Source organism: Chenopodium album, chromosome 21, assembly GCF_948465745.1.
Source record: "Chenopodium album chromosome 21, dcCheAlbu1.1, whole genome shotgun sequence".
Taxonomy (NCBI): Eukaryota; Viridiplantae; Streptophyta; class Magnoliopsida; order Caryophyllales; family Amaranthaceae; genus Chenopodium; species Chenopodium album.
The window spans coordinates 2,235,966-2,256,905 of NC_137854.1; the positions used below are offsets into that span (position 1 = coordinate 2,235,966).

Consider the following 20,940-nt stretch of genomic DNA (forward strand, 5'->3'; position numbering starts at 1 on the left):
TTAATTTTTCTACAGTGTATTATGTTGATTTATATATTGGGGGAAGAAGAAAAAGGGAAAATCATTTGTGATATTTTAGTTTTGATTTTCAACCGTTTATAAGAAGAAAGGTAGGCGGTGGCGGTTGAAGAAACGGAAAAGTAGAATGAGGAATAGTTGCAATTTTATGATACACGCTACGGCGCAAATGTCGGTTTTCATTTGTAGGCTATTATGCTTCGGTTTATTTTCATTTTTGGTGTGTATGTTTTGGCATTTTTGTGGTTGGAAAATGTCTATTTTCAAAGTATTTCTAGATGAAATAGCATTTATTTCCTCACATGTTGAAATTCTTAGGAAACTACAATGTGAAAGTGTTGAGATAAATAGAAAAATTGACATTATCTCATATAAGCTAGATTGATACACGTTTTATCCAATTTATTTTCCCTCATGTCCCATTTACTTATCATTCTTTGAAAAAAGAAGGGGTTCGGAAAGCATGATTCAATGACGTGTCCCTCTAATTCGATGTATAGTCAATAAAAAGAGTAATTTAATATTTTGGGGAAGTTTCGAACTTTGAGCTAGAAAAAAAAAATTATCTCTATATTTTCAGATTTTTCACCCAAAACCAATCAACTTAGCTAAACTACAGCTAAGGGCCTGTTCTCTTACGTTGAAATTCAGTTCAGTTCAGCTCCAAATTTCCTTCTCTTATAAAATATTCATTTCAGTTCAGTTCAGTTCAATTCAGCTGAGTTCAGTTCAGTTCAGTTCAGCTGAGTTCAGCTTAGTTCAGTTCAGTTCAGCTGAGTTCAGTCAATGAGAACATGCCTTAATACTATGAGTAACTGCAACATTTATTATAATTTATGTTTTGTTGCATTACATTGTACATAAAGATTAAAATTAGATATTAAAAAAATATATATGAACCACATTATTTATAAATTACAATTAATAATTGCAATAGTCAAAAGAAAATGATTTAATGATGCATATTGATAAATATAATCTGAAGAAAAGGTCTTTCAAAAAAAAAAAAAACATAATCTAAAGAAAAGGTGGAGTTAAATAATGATTGACATTAACTGTTCAATACATATAAAGTGTTGATAACAAAACAATTTGGCATTATTATCCAAGTCCAACTAATTAATTAAAAAGTATAAAGTGTAGAAAAAAAATAAAACAATAAAAAAAATCATTAATGACATCATAAAGTAAATTGGAGGGAAATTTTTCATTGAGAAAACGACACGTATGATAGTATAGAGGTAAATGATGAGGCCTTCCAAAGGGAGGTTTGATAGGTACCTAACTACCTATACATACATATCAAGGGGCATAAGAGACGTTTCGCATGGAATTTACCCATCTCTCTCCTCCTTTTTCTCACCCCCATGTGGTGGATTTAAGTGTACCACTGGGTGATTAATAATATCACTAGATGATCAAATAGTATCATTGAACATTCAGTGGTACTATATATTCATTCAATGGTACTGTATATTCATTCAGTGGTACTAACTGCGTGTAGAAATAGCAACACTACACAGTCAATGGTATTATATAAGATTTTAGTGGTACATTTAAAACTGGTCCTACGTGTCCATCTCTCTCCTCCTTTCTCTCACCCCCATGTGCTTTACAATACTTTTCAATATTTTAAGGTTTGATATGTATTTGCAAATACATATCAAACCTACATTAGTACTTCCTTGTAAATGATATTAGCAATATTCTATTTTAGTATTAGTTAATAGATGCGTTTTGTGTTATAGAGGGTTACTACGTCAATATTATAGGGGAAAAAAACGTGTTGTCACATAAAAAACATTATGTATGTATCTTTTGTTTCGATGATTATTGAATTATAATAAGGTAGCTAATTGATTTTAAAAAATATAATAAACAATTGGAAAAATTTTTAAAGAGGAAAACAATGGAACTTATGGTAGCGATATTACTAATTTTTATTTTTTTTTTAAAAAAAAAAGTACACATAATTTGGAAAAAAAAAGGTGCAATTATTGTAATATGGGTGTTTTTAAAAAGAAATTGGGTATACTAAGCTGGTAGTTTTTTTGGGGTAGTGTGTGTTATTAGGAAAAATAATAGCGGAAGTTTTTTTTGGAGGGTTTTTTATTTTATTTTTTTTAAAAATGATAGGTGGAAGTTTTTTGGAGGGGCAAAAAAAAAAAAAAAAAAAGAATTGAGGGATTGGGTTTTGGAGTGATGTGGTGAGAAGTTGTTAAAATGACTCTTAAATTATATATCTCTATACTATATATTAAAAGGCGTTTGTTTTAAAGGAACGGTGCCACGTGGCACTTTCAACGTATATGACAACATGTCACAATGCCACGTCAGCGACACGTAAGCTTGCAACTTCATTTAACAAAATAAATAAAATATGGTTTTATCTAGATTCGAACCCTCAACCTCAAAGAAATAAATGCTACACACTTACCATCTCAACCAACTTTTATTATTATTTTAAATTTTCATGTATATAACATTATATATTGCTTTTAAATTAGATGTTATTTAATTTATTTATTTATTTTTCACAAGATTGGAAAATAAATACATATGAAGTAAAAAAAAAAAAAAATCTGTAACATCCGAGATAACGCCCAAATCTCGCACTAGCTATACAATAGTTGAACATAATTATCAAATTAAAGAAGTACAAACTAGCAATTTGGGGCATCGTCCGGGACACACACTAGTTAGATAACTAAAACCAAGGCCCACCTCAGTCCCCTTGGTTTTGCCGCTGGCTGAGAACAAAGTAAACGTACTACTCTAATTCAATGCTCGTAAATCGTTTTAGATCAGCAGGAGTGTCATTGACTTGCTTATGCTTATTCGGCAGCTTGCAGGTTGGGCGGCCCAACTTATTGTTAACGGAAAAACAAAATGTAAGGCCCACGTTTTAGGTGTCAAAGGCAGGATCCAGCCCAATTCTGAAACTTTCACTTGTACTCGTTCCTCCAATGACCCATCAAGTTTACAGTCCACATACACCCAAAGAACAATTACACTATTCCTTTTTTTTTTTTTTTTTTTGAAAGAACAATTACACTATTCCTAAATTATAATTAATTTAATGTTTGATATTTTAGTGCAACTCTGTAATGGCTAATGATTTATTATTAATTTATTATTTTTATTTTAAGATTTTCATTTTATCCACTCTTGGGTTTGAAGTAAGCACGGGATGATGAAAACCTAACACGATATTTTAAATGAAAAAATATGTAATGAGATCTACAACAATTGCTGGGATGAAATTTAAAAACTAGGCACCTTGCATGAAAGGAATTACACTAAATAATTATGTACTACATAACTAATTATGTCAAACAAATATGTACTCCGTATAATAAAATTTGTTTATTGTTAAGAAAAATGAAAAAAAAAAAAAAAACAAAAACAAAAACAAAAAACAAAATCTATACTATTGACTATAGTGGTTCGTCAAAAAACATAACCATAGTCAATTGAAACTCAAGTTACATTAATTTTAGCTTTTTTTTATGCCTATCAAATGGGGAGCATGACTTGTATATGAGTACTTCACTATTTTTTTATACCGAAAAATTAAACATGGAAACCAATTTATTAATTCATATACTCCTCCATCTTCACACCAACAACTTTTATAGTAAGGTATACTTGCATAGTTGCATGTGTTAAACAAAAATATTGTAGGGCATCATGTTCCTAGTTATTTTGTCTTTGTTTGTTATGAATCCTCGCATTCATCTACAATTTTTTTACCATTATAGCTTAGGTTTGGTAAAACCTTAAAAAAGGTAATTACTCAAATTATTTGTAATTTCTTTTTCTCACACTATAATTTACTTTTTTAAGAGTACAAAATACACTGAGTAATAAAACAGATGAAATAAAGTTAACAGACAACGAAGAGGGGCACACATGATTGGATGAGTTTGATATCCAAAATGAGTTTTGCAAAAAATGGTTGTCGTACCTGTTGAAGCTTAAATAAGCGAATCTAATTGCGCCAGACAATGTCAAATACGATCCTTTTAGCGTGATTGATTTTTTTTGTGTCAATTGGGGTTTTTCTTTTATAATCACGAGATTGATTATAATCAATAAAAGTTTTTTTTTTTAAAAAAAAAAACTTCACCTCGGATTTGTGCTACTAAAATTCAACTCCACATTTGTAATAATACTCTTTATGTTTTAGGATGAATTGTCTAGTTCAAAGGCAAACGTTTTTCCTTTTTCATTATTGTATTCTATTTTTATTTCTATGTTTTAGATAACAAAAAAACTTATTCAATAATAATCGAGCAAGGGTTATGAATTCTTATTCGATAATCTCTTCCTTGTCCAGTTGTCTACCACGTAAATTCTATAATCATAACAAGATAATCAACTTTTAATACAACGAACTCCTTTTAATACGCCAAACACATTGATGATATATGTATCACGTTGTGTTTTCTATTGCCTACACATGGTTAAGATGATAAGAATGCACACATCTCTTATAAATATAAATTAAATGTATAAATTTCTTACGTTGTTATTGTAAAATAGCTACCCAAAAAAGAAGTGTTAGTTTATACGAAGTATATCTATCAAGAAAAATGGTGGCCAAGGTTTGAAAAGTACATAATCGATGAGTTAATATTATTGCTTGAAAGTGATCACTTGAAAAGTATTTAATCAATGAGTTAATAACAAATTGTCAATTCAAGATGAGTAGCAAATTGTTAAAACATGAACAAAAAATCCCTTTTATTTTCAATTTATCACATTGATATACGTATGTTTACAAGCACTTAACCTTTTTCGTACAAGAGTTGGATGATAGATCATCAATAGGTAGTAACAGTTCTACACGACTACACAAGAGTAACTTACAAGAGGAAATTGTTCAAACATGAACAAAAAATCCCTATATTTTCAATCTCGCATGCATATACGTACACATAACCTTTTCCGTACAAGAGTTTGATGATAGATCAATGAGTAGTAATAGCTCTACACGACTATACAAGAGCAACGTTTTAAGTTTTGGCATTGATAAGGGCATAAAAGAGTATTCTACGTTCAACTAAATGGAGAGTTGATCCTTGATCGAGAAGAAACCAAGGTAAAGTGAACAACATGATACATATTTTATGTATATACTTGCTCTACACCTTTTTTTTCATCTCCTTCTTTAAGTGTTGAGCTCATCATTCTTAATAAGTCTGAGCACGACATAAATAACTTAAGCTAATGAAGGATCGTCAATTAAGAAAACCAATCAACTATGACCTAATTTAATTAAGGATCGGCAATTAAGAAAAACAATCTAAATTATTAAATCTCATCTTTTTATCACCGCACAACTATTAGGTTGATACCTTCTTGATGGTCCCCTATTTTTTGTATCCTATAATTTATCTCTTGTATGTTGACAAGACAAGCATAGCACTTACGAGGAATTAGATACAAGTAATGAGCAACATCCTTGACTTACTATCTTTGCTTTTCCAATTTGAGTAAAGGAGGTTTTCATTCCCCCAATCTCAACATCAACTACAACAAGTTTGCTTTTGATGCTACCTAACTAGGTGGCATTTAGTTTTATTCAATAATATAATTACTTTTTTTTTTTCACTTCCAATATTTACATTATTCCCTTTAATTAGTAGTATTTATTAGTACAAATCTTTACCATTTCACCTCATATTACTCCTTGACGTGCTAGAAACCTTAACCTAAGGTACTTACTTGACCTTAACAATATATACTATTGCCACTTTTTAAGAAAAAATCTTCCTCGGTTCCCTCCCCCCCCCCCCCCCCCCCCCACCGTATAAGTATTATACCTACCAAATGTAAGCGTCTTTTCTAAAATTGTTACACTATCAATAAATGTTACCGTACATCTTAACATTGTATCTCTCTCATAATCACCGCTATCCAAACCCAAGCCACTTCGTACTGAAGCCCTTGTGGTACGAGGGTTGTGAGAGGACCTCAGCACCTAATGTTGTACTTCGTATATAGAAAATCTTTAACCTTGGTATTGGAATTCTGGGCCCAACATGCTTCGTCAAGAAGCTCATAGAGTCATAGAGACAATAGAGTCATAGTCCTTGATTGAGAAGTCCCAACGGCCCTAATTATGATGTTCATTGTTGATGAAGTATTTATTTTTTATTTTTTTATTTTATTTTATTTTTTTTTTATTATTTAATCATCAATTGACCCTATAATATTGTATTGTCCATCCCTAAGTTACAAGTTAACCTTCATCTAAGAAAGTACTTTTGCCATGCAATTATGATCAACAAAATTTTATGATGACTTTTTTTTATTAATTTGATGATGACGTCATAAACATGCCGATGTTGCACACTTTATTTGTAACCATGAGATAATTACAGTACAACGGCCATGATATTGAACTAGAAATAATACAAGTATTTAAAAAATACGTACACTGTAGTAAATTTTATATATTAGTATGATCGAGATGCATCTTTACCCGATATTTGTTATTTCTCGCACTGATGAGTAAAAAATTAATAATAAAAAATTGTGCAGTGGCCTCGTGGGGTACGACGTACGAGGATACCTTGGGTGCTTCATTCATTACTGCTCAAACTATGGTTATTAATGTTATACATACTATGCTTAGAAAACAAAAATCATATGGAGTACTAAAATAAACTTAAAAAATATCAATATTCCTATTTATAGGAAGTAAACGTGAAGAGTTGTCATAGATTATCTAACCTTAGTGCATATATATTCCTCAAAAAGTGTTGTAATTTCTTTCAAGGTGATGCCCTTAAACAACTACTACGATGCAACAATTTGTAATATAATAATACTCGAATTGAACAAAGAGAGAAAAGGTATTATAATTAATCAATAATCTTGATTGTGATACTAAATAATGAAAATTGGACCGTACATTAAATTGATTGTAAAGAAATTTAAGGTTTTAAGATTCATCCCTCCTTGACAAATAAAAGGGGGCAATTCTTCGTATCAAATCAAATTGCATTGTTGGGAAAGGCTGGTCCATACAATTAGTATTACCTTAATTACCACTTGATAATCAAGTGGGCCTTTGGAAAAAGAATATGCTCTATGCTTTGCAACTCTAGCCACCCATCTCATATTGTATCATTTAATTTAATTTAATTTAATTTGTTTCAATTATATACTTATATTTGTTCATTTTAATTTAATTATATTATGGTTGTTCAATTAAATCACTACATAGTTGATTCGTGAATCGTGAGGACGACTTATATTATACTCCAAGTTTATAACTCCTTTTTCGTTCTAGCAAAATGTATAATATAAACTATGTTTTTTATTTTATTTTATTTTTTTAGTCATAACCAATTTTTGTTAATGGTCAGTCGTCACAAATTATATGTAATACAATACTATAATCAGTAACTTTAAGTTAAAAGTCTTGCAACTAGTAGCACAATTGGTTTTTATTTATTTTTAATTAAATAATGATGATGGAATATATATGATCTATTATTACATGAAATATTTAGTATCATGCCAAAAAGTTAAAAAAATGTACATGGGATACGAGGTTGCATTGCTTCTTAATCACCATTTTTATAAACGTTTGCAGTACGGGCTAAACTTTAGCAATTTTTTTTTTTTTTTTTTCTTATTTCGTGCTTGTTTAAATAATTACTATTTTAGGAAGTAAAGTATCTTCTTTGGTATAATTATTATTGAACTTATATTTCATTTGGTGAGTCAAAAAAAAAATAAACTGGTAAATAAATAATACAAGCACTGTAGATATATAAATAAAGGCAAATTTTATCGTACATCTAAAATTGTTCTTACAACCTAGTAAAAAGTAAACCAGGTGATTTTCTATCATGTTACATGCACGTAAACATAAATTAGTAAATTACATATGTACATTTTGGACCCTAGTGCGAGCCAAATATAAGGTATGGAAAATAAATGAAAAATGTTTATCCGTATTAGTATGTATGAGGAGAATGAGGCTAGTAAACAATAGGGTTGGGTAGGGACAATCTAAGTTTGATTGAGGTTAGTACGTACAGTTAAACGTTACTACTTGAGGAAATGAAAGAAAGAAGAGTTAAGTCTCGTCCCACTTCCATTATTGGTAAAAATATGGTTTGGAATCCACCGGAAGAATAAAATTAGGTGATTAAGAGATTAGATAGATCGATAGATATATATATATGATGGAAATCTTACTGGAGAGCACCTAACAACTTTTAATTCCTTGTTTGGCTACTTTGTCTAGGTACTTTGTGTTGTGCCCTTATTTCTTTCACTCCCCTTAATTCTTTTGCCCCCACATCCAAACACTCCCTTAAATCCATAAAATTAAAGAAACCTGTGTTAAATACAAAATATATAAATAAATAAATGTTATATGTTGTCGGTAACAGGGATGATTTGTGAGTATGTGACCATGATGATATTCTTAAAATAAACGAATCTATGTGATATCCTCATATCCTATGCTTTAGTTGGCTCTTCATGACATTTTTGGTTACAACACTATATATATGGGGCCCTTTTGTAGTATTTGTTTTACGTATTTGCTACCAATTAGCTAAGGTATTGATACTCCAATCAAAATATCCAAGTCTCTCCTATGCAAAATATCTTATGCACCTTCCTCCCCCCTCCTTGTATTTGGATATATAGGGTTTACAAAAGTTAGGGTTTTAAACGTCGTAAATACATAATAAATTTGATTTTAATGACCTTTTTACTTTAATTTTAACAAAATTACATTGGTTAATTACTGTAGTGAGTGCTGTTATGTTGGGATTAATTTAAGTTTAAGGTGTTTTTTCGGTAAAAAATTATACATAATAAAAAAGGGTCAACATTTTATATTAAAATCAAATGAATAAATATAAGAGAAATTATAAATTGCTACAACAAATCAATATGTGCCCTCGATTGAAAAAATTGTAAACCACAATGATATGAATTGAAAGAAGGCGTTTAGATTTGGGTTGGATAACATTTAGTTAAGTCATGTCATACAGCTTTAAAACAATTATATGTAATTTATAATTCAAAAGTTCAAAAAGAGGTAGATTGGTCGTGTTGAACATTTAAAAAAAAAAAAAAATGCAAATTGTTTTGCTTTAGTTGAGATATAATTGGCCAAAAAAATCATTCTAGGTCCTTTCTTATTATCGAAACTCTTTGTATATTTCATTTACAACAATCTCTCACTTATTATTTAGTAAATATATACATTACGTTTAGGCTTATTATATTTTTAGATTAAAAAAAAACTCAATCTTATTTTGGATGGAAGGATGTTATTCTTAAAATCTAAATAGTTTTATGCAATAATCATGAGTTTATTCAAAAGTAAATTAAAAAGTGCATATACAAGGATATGCGCAATAACAATGCACCGTACCCTATAACTCTATGAGTGGTCTCATGAAATGATGAAATCAAAAGCTTAAGATTGACCAAAAGTTAGTTAGAAACGTATAGACTTAATACTCCACTCTTTAACAAAAAAAATAAATAAATAAATTCATGTTTGGTAGTTAATCATCGTTTTAAGTGTAAAGTTTATTTTAAAAGAGTAATCGCTCCAATTATAAAGGTTTTTCTTTTTGTACATTGATTGTCTCGTAAAATAGTGTTGATATAAAATGTAAGAGACAAAAGAATTACTTATTAATTAAGGTATAGTACTCTATTTAACCTTCGAATTACTATAATCAAAAGTCTGAACTTTTTAAAATTCAAATTAAATTTTAAACATTCAAAGGTTTGGGGTGATAATAGTTTGTCTCTTACACCGTAGTCCGTACAATCTTACACCACATATACTTGAATGTAAAATTAGATAAAAGTTTTTAACTGTTTCTATTTCAAGCAAACAACTAAAAAGGAATAAACGAATAGTAGTTCCCTTCACATACTAGAAAGCATGCCCTTTTGAATTATAGAATTGCCACTAGTAGTAAAGGCTACTATAAATTAGGCCAAGTACAATGTATTCTTACAATTTTATGTATGTACACGGAGTAATAGAGTATATATAATGTCGTTTCGTGTAACTAATTTAAAAGGAGTTGAAATTTTCTTAGTTAATTATTCTTTCATTCATACAAAAGAAAATGTTATGCATAACCTTCAGGGCTACATATATATATGAGGAGCTAAAAATAGAAGGAAAAAAATATACTTGTAACATTTAAATACACTAATTTGCGAGTAAATTTGTCATACATTCCTAAATTAATACAAACTTATGAAAGATATTAAGTAAATGTCTATTCTTAAAATAACATTACCTTTGTAAAAATACTTGTAATGTACATTATTATATACCCTTCGTTCCATGATATTGACACAATCACACTTAATACACATGCCACTGCTATACCGCTCATTAAATAAGCCTATTCATAGCGGTAAATTTATATTTTTATTTTTTTATATTTTTTTTATGGAAACGGTGTAAGTATTTTTTTTAAAAAAAAAAACCATGAGTACAATTTGAAAGCAAATGTTACGAAGTTCGGCTCATTTTATGTGTGGCTAATTATACCGTGTGGGCACTTATAACACTGACTAAGTAAACCCTATAATATTGATCGAGTAACTCTATAACACGGACGAATTAATCCATTTAATTTAACATTGACCAAGTTACCCTTATTACACTAACAAATATCCCCTATAATGACTGACCACACGGCATGATTAGCCACATATTAGAATTTGTATACTTCACCCCAAAAAAAAAAAAAAAAAAAAAAAAAACACGAAGTTAGACCAAGTAGTAATAACTAATAAGAAGAAAAAACGTTGGATGGAAAACACGTTAGCATGAAAAAGAAAAAACAAATTAAAAAAAAAAAAGGAGAGAGAATAAAATACGAGGTACGCAGGAGAAGAAAAAGGGAGAAATGGTATTGGACGTTTGGGGAACAAAAGAGGCAAATAGTGGAGCTTTCCCGTACTCTTGGATTGGACTTTTCTGGAAATTATTTCCTTTTTCTTACTTTTATTCCATTTTCCTTTTTCTCTAACCCCCAACCTCACCTACCTATTACGCTCTTACGAGTATCTTACTATGGAGTACGTTTTTTTGTACGCTATTTCTACATTTATTGTTTCTCCTTTAATACATCTATTTCCTTCCACACACAAAAAAAAAAAAAAAAAAAAAGTTTAGAAGATTTGGAGTAAAATACTACAAAAACATTTCGTACTCCCTTTATATCATAATTACGTTCATATAATAGTATTTTAAAATGCTACTCCGTATTATATTACTTATATTATTGAAATTAAATTTCTTTATTCTATGTTAACTAGTGTGATTGTTAAGGCAAGAGTTAACAAACACTTTGGGGGTGTTGGATAAGATAAATAAACACAAATTTCTATACGTGGCTGGTCATACCTTGTGGCCGCGATTACTTTTAGGAATTATTTATTCAGGGGTTATTCGGTTGGTCAGGGTAACTTATTCAGGGATTACTTATTCAAGTGTTACTGGGTCGGTCAAGGGTTGCTCTCACACAGAAAACGCGCTAACCAAATGAGTAAATTTAAAATAAGTAACCCTGACTGACTGAATAACCCCGACGAAAACACGTTAATCGACTGAGTAGCCCTAACCTTAGCATACGCTCTGATGCCATATAAAAATCATCACTATATACAAGCGTATACTAGAGTTAGGGCTAAGGATACATTAGTAAAATACAAAATATTGTAATATATACTTAGATTATTTACATAATCTGACATTCGATAATGTTCATCCTAGATTTAATTTTGGAAACAAATGACAAATACATGCTTAAGACTCCCAAGTGGGGTAAGGAATTTGATTAATTGATGTTGTTTAATACACTATAAAGTTGCCACATCGTCAATTAATAGAATTTGTTTTTGTTTACTAATTAAAAGCGAGTCTTAAATGAGTTTAGGATAAAATACTAGGAAAAAAAAAAGAGTTTGTGGGGATAGACATGCAATGGAATCGACTCAAAATAATAAGTAATGGCCAGTGGATAATTAATGAAAAATGATGGGATTTAGGGCCTTTTCTCTTCAGATTATTTTTAATTCAGTTTAATTCAGTTCGGTTCGGTTCCATTCTTATCTTAATTTCCTTCTTTCAGTTCAGTTTAGTTTAGTTTAGTTCAATTTTGTTCAACTCCAATAAATTCAGTTTAATTCTTATCTTAATTTCCTTCTCTCAGTTCAGTTTAGCTCCAATAAGTTCAGTTCTGTTCAGCTCATTCAGTCAATCAGGGCAGGCCCACACTCTAAACTCTAAAGTATAAAGTTAGATATGAAGGATGAACTAACCCTTAGGGAGTTGAGGATGATCAGAAGCGAGGATATAAAATACATTGTTTGTATTCATCAAAAGGGTACACTTAGATAGTCGGGGGGGGGGGGGGTGGTAGGAATAAGGATATGGATGATGGGGGAGAGGGTATGGGTAAAGCACCCCTTTTCCTAATAAATTAATACATACTCCCTCTGTCCCAGTTTAATTGCAACATTTTGACTGGATACGTTTGCTGGTGCACATGTTTAACCGTTAATATCTTTTATTATATACTTATATAAGTTATAAAAGTTTATATTAAGAAACTATACATTAAAATAAATCCAACAACATATTTCATGATTACATTGGCTTCATATAATAACTAAAAAAAGATGGTCAAAGTGAGATATGTTAATAGTGCAAAAAGTCAAAACGTTGCGAGTAATTTGGGACGGAGGAAGTAGTTTGGAAGGAGGTGTGATACTGGGTAAACTGACAATTAAGTTTATAGAGACAAATTCACCTTGAATACAACGAGGGGGAAAGGGGGTATAAGAAGATACGAAGTAGTTTTGTATGAGAATTTCAAGGGTGTAAAGTTTGTCTTTAAACTTAATTTTATTCCAAACTCATAAGACCTATCTTAACACTGAACTCTTAATTTTCACTAGGGATAATTTAAATGAGGGATTTCGATCTTTACTGTTTCCAAAGCATATAACCTGATAACCTCTACCACTAGTATTTCTCTATCTTCATTCTATCTCTTATCCCTATTTTCTCATTAACCCTTTTAACATATAGAAGGAGGTAATTTATTACTTCATTTACTAATAATATGTTGAGAATTTTACGGAATCATTTTATGATATACGTCATACATATATTTTTAAACGTGTATTATGTCTGAAGATGATGTGAGACAAAGACTCAGCAAAGGTTACGCTTGAAAAAGAAACTGCGAGGTGATTAGGTTGAAAATTGGAGTAAAAGATGATGATTAATTATTGGGGGTAAGAAGGATTCCAATAAAGGAAATTAAGTAATTAATTAAGTTTCTTGTGTTAGCGCTGTCTGTTTCCATTAGTGGGTAATGTTAGTGACATGAAACAATTGTAAGAGAGAGAAAGAATGAGACATAAAAACTTTTCGATTTGGTTAACGTCGAAAAAGTAATGTAAAAAGAAAGAGACCGTTCTTTCAAGTTTCAATTCCCATACATTTATTTACATTACTTGCCCCTTCCTTCTTCTTTACTCTTTTCTTTCCTTGTACCTCCAATCACAGGAGAGAGAAACTTAAACAAAGACTACTAAAGTTAGCAAATTGTAGTAAGACTAGTACAAGATGCCTTTTTTTAAATCACCCCTACCTTAAAAATCAAATATCGGACCCCCAATAAATTAGTTAAATACGGGGTAGTTAATACGATGACATATAAATACTATATATCCAATGGAGTAACTATTATCAAGCTAAGCTTAGTCTAGTGGTAAGATTGGCACCTTTCAATATTGAGCTTAGGGGTTCAAAATTCACTAGAGACACTTTGAGGGTGGAGATCTCTTACCTTTCCCCCTCTATCTCAAAGTGTCTAACCCGCTACTATCGGACCAAAAAAACCGTGAGGGTTGAGGTTCGCTTATCTTTTAGCTTTTTAATACGAGTACTTACGTACAACACTTTTAGAACTACTTCGTATCTATTTGCGTTAACAAGCCTTTAATGTACGAAGTATATAACAATGAATTAGTGATAATCGAAAAAAATTTGATGTTTTGAAAAAAAAAAAATATAAAGTGTTGCAAGTAATTAAAACAATTGAAATAATAAATCCCTTTTCTTCATAAATTACATTTTTAATTTTATTTTATTATTTGTGATACCTTTTGTTTTCCTGAACTTTTTCTTACTTTTATCACATATTATAAACCTTACTTGTAAGTTACGAAGTAAAATATTCTAATATACGAGAACCTGTTTTTGACCATACTTTCTCCAAACTCCCATATTCTAACTAATTATTATGGTCTTAATAACTTTTACCATAAGTTAGTACTAAATATAATAATTCCAATAATATTTAGGATCAAGACTAGGACTTGTATGAAATGTGGTTTGGCCCCTTCATACCCAAAAAGGTAAAGAAGCAAAAGATAAAGGTCAAGACTCCCAAGAAAATATAATCTCAAATTGAAATAAAAACAGAGAACAATCTATCTCTACCTACCTATGAAAATTGTGAAAAATTGAAAAAATTATAAAATTCAACCTTTGCAAATACAAAAAATTTAATCTCTCTCTTCCTTCTTTCCCTATCTATGTCCTGTTTGGCAATATCCAGCTCACATTTTTCAGTCGTAGGTTCCTTTTTATTTAATTTTTTTTTTTTTTTTTTTTTTTTTTTTTGTGGGTGGGTGTTTTTCTGAAATTAAACACATACACATTTTGAAGCTTTCTCTCATTCTCTCTCCATCTTTTCTTTAATAAATTCCTTCTCAGTAGCTACTCATAGAATCCCAAATCTAGAGAGAGAAACAAACACACACATCAAATTACTTAACACAACTCAGCTTTTTAGAGAGAGAATCACCAACTAAATTACTTCAATTCCTTCCTTCCTTTCCCAAAAGAGATAAAACAAAGAATAACCCCCATCACATGAATTTCATCTCACAGATTTGATCATCTTGGTTTTTGTCTTCTCAATTTCTACTCAGTGAAAAACAATTTTATTTTTTTTTATTAAATTAAAAAAAATGTGGGATCTCAATGGTTCGCCTGATGAGATTACTAGAGCCGCCGCTAGAGGCGGAGGTTACCCAGAATCAGAGGGCGGCTCCTCCCAAAAAACGACGTCGTTTGACGGCGATGACAAGAATTCCACCTCCTCCGCCGTCGTTATCGACGACTCCGGCGAGAGATCCGACGCCGATGACCCCGGCGGCGACAGAAAGAAGCGTACTACCAACCAGCACAACAGTAACAGCCGTCGCCTTTTCGGCTTTTCATTTATTACCAACAATAATAATGATGATGAGGATGAGGATAATTCTTCATTCTCCGGCGATCCTCCGGTGACACATCAGTTTTTTCCGGTGGAAATTGATGTTTCCGGCGGAGACGTTGCTGGTTCTTCCGCCGGTAATTTTCCTAAGCCGGCCCATTGGGACGGAACTAAGTTGTACCCAACATCGGATACTATGGCTGCTGCTACTCTAATGGGCCCAGCTGGTGTTGCTAAGCCCACTGAGCTGGCCCAGCCCATGAAGAAGAGCCGACGAGGCCCACGTTCCCGGAGTTCTCAGTATCGTGGGGTAACTTATTACCGGCGAACTGGCCGTTGGGAGTCTCACATATGGTTCGTTATTTTCATTTCATTTCATTTCCTTTTTTTTTTTTTTTTTCATATAATAAGTACAGTAAAATAGAATTCTAATTAATTATTTTCCTTTTTTTTTGGAATGTGTTGATGTTTTTCAGGGATTGCGGGAAGCAAGTTTATCTTGGTAATTTCCATTTCTTAATTTCTTTGATAACATTGTTGCATAATTACACAAGTGAAAGTTTAAACCATACCGAATTTGGTATTAACATTTTTTAAATTTTATTAAAACAGGTGGATTTGACACAGCTCATGCGGCAGCTCGGTTAGTATATTTTACAATATATCGAAAATGAATCAAACTAAGGGCTTGTTCGTTATCGTTTTTTATTGGTAGTTATGGAATGTATGGTTAAAATCGGAACTAACAAAGGTTGAATCGATTGACAGTGCGTATGACAGGGCAGCAATAAAATTCAGAGGAGTTGATGCCGACATAAACTTTACCCTTGAAGACTATCAAGATGACTTGAAGCAGGTTAGAGGAATAATGGAATCAACCAACAATAAAATGAATGAATAAATAAAGAGAGAAAAATACTACTTTTGTTGTTCATTGTTTGGTTGGTTGGTTGGGAGAGATTAAGGGGATTTGGATTTCACATACATCCCCTTATCTTTTTTGCACTAATGCTTATCTTTTACTGCTCTTCTACAGTTTTTTTTTGGTTTCTCTTTCCTTCTTTTTTTTTTTTTATTTTGTTTCATCATGCTGTTTTTTTCCATCTTTTTCAAAAGCTAAACATAACCTAAGATTATTATTAGTAATTAAACTATGATTATAACGTGAGATATTTATGCTAATGTATGCTTTTTTATGTGTAATAGATGGGAAATTTAACCAAGGAGGAATTTGTTCATATACTTCGCCGACAAAGTACCGGCTTTCCTAGAGGAAGTTCTAAATATAGGGGTGTTACATTGCACAAATGTGGTCGTTGGGAGGCTCGTATGGGCCAATTCTTAGGCAAAAAGTATTTCCCCCACTTTTCTTTGATTTTTTCTCCAATTGCTATTTTATAGTATGATACTAAAATGAATTTCTTTTCATTGATCATGTATAGGTATGTGTACTTAGGGCTCTTTGATACCGAAGTTGAAGCTGCTAGGTTTGTGCTACCTTTGTTCGGATTTAGTTGTCAAATTACTAGTACGGAGTAGTAATTTATCTTAGCTGGGTGTTGAAGTTTTGGATGTGATTTTATTTTGTTATAGGGCTTATGACAAGGCGGCAATCAAATGCAATGGGAAGGATGCAGTGACAAATTTTGATCCTAGTATCTATGAAGAAGAGTTGAAAGCAACTGGTATATAATATCCCATTTAATTGTACTTGCTAGTAGAGTATAAGCTATGATTGAGATTTGATTAATGATAAAAGTCATGTTTTTGGTTGTTGTAGAATGTTCGAGTAGTGGTGGTGGGGCTGGTGGTGGTGCTGAGCACAACCTTGATTTGAGCTTGGGAGGATCGTCGAGCTCTCGGAAAAATCCTGGTCTTGATTTTCGAGATAGTAATCCCGCAATGTTAGAGCAGCAGCAACAACAATATCCAAGCTCAATGCAACTTGAGCTAAATTGGCAAAATCAAGGCTCTAGGCCTAAGGTAAGACTACAACAAATTTACTTGTAATAGTATCAATCTATCTTTAGTTAATTTGAATCGAGGTAGCTCCAAATCGATGACTTGATACTCGAGTTTTTCATCAAATTAACAAGTTATCTTAGTAATGTTTAAAAACTAACTTGTGGATTATTTAATTTCCTTGTTGTTGGGTTTAGGATGCATATCAGGATCATGCTGAGACTATGCAGCTCCTTAGCCAAACTCGGCTTCAATCATCTCCAACTTCGTTACAGCCTAAGGAAATGTCATCGATGCACAATCGATATGCTGGCCAAATGCCTGTTTTTGTTCCTCCTCATCTCAATTCGTCGAATTACCATCATCATCAAGTGTGTATTTCCCATAGTTTATCTATTTGCTTTGTTAATTAAAGTCCTCGGAACATGACATTAACTGATTTTGTAAACATCTTTGTATGAAAATAGATTCAATTTCCAAGCAGCAGTAACGGGGGCAGGATTGATCTTATGTTGTCTTCATCAAGCGCCAACATTAGTAATATTAATAGTAACTGTAACGAAAATCGACAACAACGTCAACAACAACAACAGCAACAGCAATGGCAAGCAGGGCCTCATCCCCAAATGTTTGCTACTGCTGCAGCATCATCAGGATTCTCACAGCAGATATCAAGACCCCCACCAAATTGGATGCCTCCTAATAATGGCTTCCATCCTCTGATGAGACCCTCTTAAGAAAATTTATCATCTTTTCTTTGAAAAAAAAAAAAAAAAAAATCTCTAAATCAATTTCATCCCCTTTTCCCTAATTTAACCCTCTTTTTCTTTTTTATATATATTATATTAATTAATGTAATTAAAGCCTAATGCTTTGTGATATTTTTTTTTGGATTTGGGGAAATTTGGAAGAACCCCAAGAAAAAGGGAAAAATTTTCCATGTTATTGAAACCTTATTGGTCAAACTAACAGTAAAAAAAAAAAAAAGGCTACAGAGGTGAATGAAAATTGAATGCTAATTTATTCAAGCATACTTTTTTGCTGCTAAATTTATCTACTACATTTAATTTCTGTAATTTTATAATGCTTTCTAAATTAGGAAATAGTGAAAACAAGAAAAACCCATTTAAGTAAAAAGAAGAATGAAGAAATGGTGAGATTTGATGGTGTTGTTAAGATAGATGGATGAAAAATGAAAAACATACAGTAGTTAAAAAATGTAGAGGAAAGAAGAGAGAGGTGCAGAAAAATGCAGGTGCCTAAAAAAAGAGATTGAGTCTGGGAAATATCACCCGGATGGTGATGAATGGTCACTATCTTTAGGGGGTGTCCTTTGAATCAGTTCTATTGATCAAAATAAGTATTCACTCTTGTCTTTGTTATTATTATGAGAGAGACTTTCCCTCTTTTGTAATTCCACCCTTCTTGCCTGTGTTGCCTTCTGCCTTTTCTCTCATTCTAGGATCTTACTGTAGTAACATAAATTATACGGCGAAAAAAAAATATATAGGCGAATTAATAGCTTAGACGGGTTCTATATAATAATTGCTATTGTCTTTGATAACATTAACAAGTGACTTCCTTTAAAAAAAAAAAAAACCATTAACAAGTGACTACAGTATCTATACTTTTAGACTTTATGTTGGAACAAAATAGATTTTCTTGAATTTATTAAAACCAATACAAACACTTGGTTAAAAGTTATTTATGCTGGCGTCTTGTAAAATTATTGCCTCCATGATGTGTAATATTTTTAAAAAATCATTTTTATTACTCCGTAATATTTTATTATAATATGTAATTAGAGACTTTATTTCCTCAAAGATGGTATTGAAGTATGTGATTATGTAAATGAAACAAACTTTTAGGCTCAAGATATAAATTGTACACTATTCACTTCTACTAAAATCAAGTTAGTATGGTTTTAATCATTGAAACGTACAATATTAAGTTTGTTAATCAACAATACGAGTAACAAATATTGATGAAACAAGGGTTCAACTATTCTTATCAAACACTTGAAAGTAAGGGGGAATTGGGAAAGATAAGGAATCCTAATTTTCAAGCTCCTTCATTTGGTGGGATTAAAGCTCGAGCCTATGTACAAAATCTAACATAAATTTCATACAAAATGAGCCATATATTTAATTTTTTTTAATTTTTTTTCTTCTAAAAATTAGTGCTCCCATGTTAATAAATTAACTATTGCTTAAATCTTGAATTTTTTTACTCCATATAAAACAATAATTGTCAAAATGGTAACAATATTTAGTGACGGAGAGAATTCTACATACAATTTATTCCGTACTCCATATAATAAAAGGTTTGTAGCTAGAAAAAAAGGAGAAATAGGAATGCATGTGCAACTTTAATCAGAAGAATAGGCTCAAAGGGATTTATTTCTATGATAAGTTGAATGGTAACTATCTAAAATTTATTCAGATTTAGCTATAGCATCTATATTGAGTATTGACAACCCTACTTGCGAATTGCGATGTTTAGGGGGTATACAATAATACTATTATCGCCTCTAGAGTACTATACCTTTATTAGGGAGCTTGCACATTGATCTTCTGACATATGGTTAGCTCATTATTAGCTTATACCTAAAGTTTAAGGCAAAAAAAAAAAAAAAAAAAAAAAAAAAAAAAAAAATAATAATAATAATAAAAACATTCCGTTTTTACGATTTATTTTATGTTTAGTACTCCTTCGTCTAATTTTAATTGATACAATCAATAATGTTGGCATAAATTTTAAGAAAGATAAACATAGACTTATTTGAGTATTTGAATGAATAGTGTCTTCCAATGTTGCCAAAAAGGCATACAGAAATAATTATCAAAATATGATAATTATATTTGTAACTAATTAATTCAGTACAAATTTTCTTTTAGAAAAAATGTGATAATTAATTTGAAACGGAAGGCATATATGTATTTATTGTTTTTTTTTTTTTTTTTTTTTTTGGTTTTTTAGATCTAATTGTTTAGCTTATTCAATTCTTATAATATGCTCTTAGCTCTCTTCATTTTATTTTCTAGTTTTTATAGGTGTGTTTTTCAACAATTTTCTTATTTTTGCTATGTTTCATTTCTAGCAATAAGAAAAGGATCTATTTTACACTTTAATCTATTCTCTTGCTATATGAGCAATGAGCCACTAATTCCCTTACTCTATGTTTCATTTTAGTGCTACATTTTTTCAAAAAAGTAATGACTAGTATTTTATTAAGCACATTGAAAGGAGTGTGTTTTATGCACCGATGTGTTGCTATCAAGAAGTGAGATTGATATATCATCTCATTGAGGAAGGGAGGGGGCCGGAACAAGTGAAGTCGTTGTTGTGGTAACACTATCAATATATAGACCTCTAAAAAGTATATGTGGAATTGTGAACGATGATTCAGGATTGAAAAAAGTACCCGAGTTATTAGTGGATTATGTCTAGAGTCTTTTTATAGTGAGGAGTGAGGACGATTGTAATTCTCTTCAACTGTTTATTCTATCATATTAGTTTATCTTTTCTTTTCCTTTAGCTATTCACGGATAGAAAAAGTAATCTCGCCCATTCACATAATATTTTTCAACGAAAATCATACCATTAAAGAAATAAAAACCATAATAGTATAAATATCCCACCT

The 20,940-nt window shown here is 31.1% G+C and overlaps 1 protein-coding gene across 1 annotated transcript; it reads left to right on the forward strand.

The window, feature by feature from the left end:
• Positions 1 to 14,797: 14,797 nt before the first annotated feature.
• On the forward strand, positions 14,798 to 18,418 carry LOC145602142 (uncharacterized). Its single transcript, XM_081658310.1, has 10 exons — positions 14,798 to 15,689; positions 15,812 to 15,837; positions 15,948 to 15,978; positions 16,104 to 16,191; positions 16,542 to 16,687; positions 16,778 to 16,822; positions 16,929 to 17,020; positions 17,116 to 17,318; positions 17,495 to 17,668; positions 17,765 to 18,418. Exons 1-10 carry the CDS (start codon positions 15,088 to 15,090, stop codon positions 18,032 to 18,034), a joined length of 1,677 nt encoding a protein of 558 aa, XP_081514436.1. The 5' UTR covers positions 14,798 to 15,087; the 3' UTR covers positions 18,035 to 18,418.
• Positions 18,419 to 20,940: the final 2,522 nt, after the last annotated feature.

Bases quoted from the DNA above. Each gene is read 5' to 3' on its own strand.
- LOC145602142 (XM_081658310.1), top strand. From the start codon at position 15,088: ATGTGGGATCTCAATGGTTCGCCTGATGAGATTACTAGAGCCGCCGCT. The intron at 15,979-16,103 runs GTTAGTATATTT...ATCGATTGACAG, and splicing joins ACAGCTCATGCGGCAGCTCG to TGCGTATGACAGGGCAGCAA. The intron at 16,823-16,928 runs GTTTGTGCTACC...ATTTTGTTATAG, and splicing joins ACCGAAGTTGAAGCTGCTAG to GGCTTATGACAAGGCGGCAA.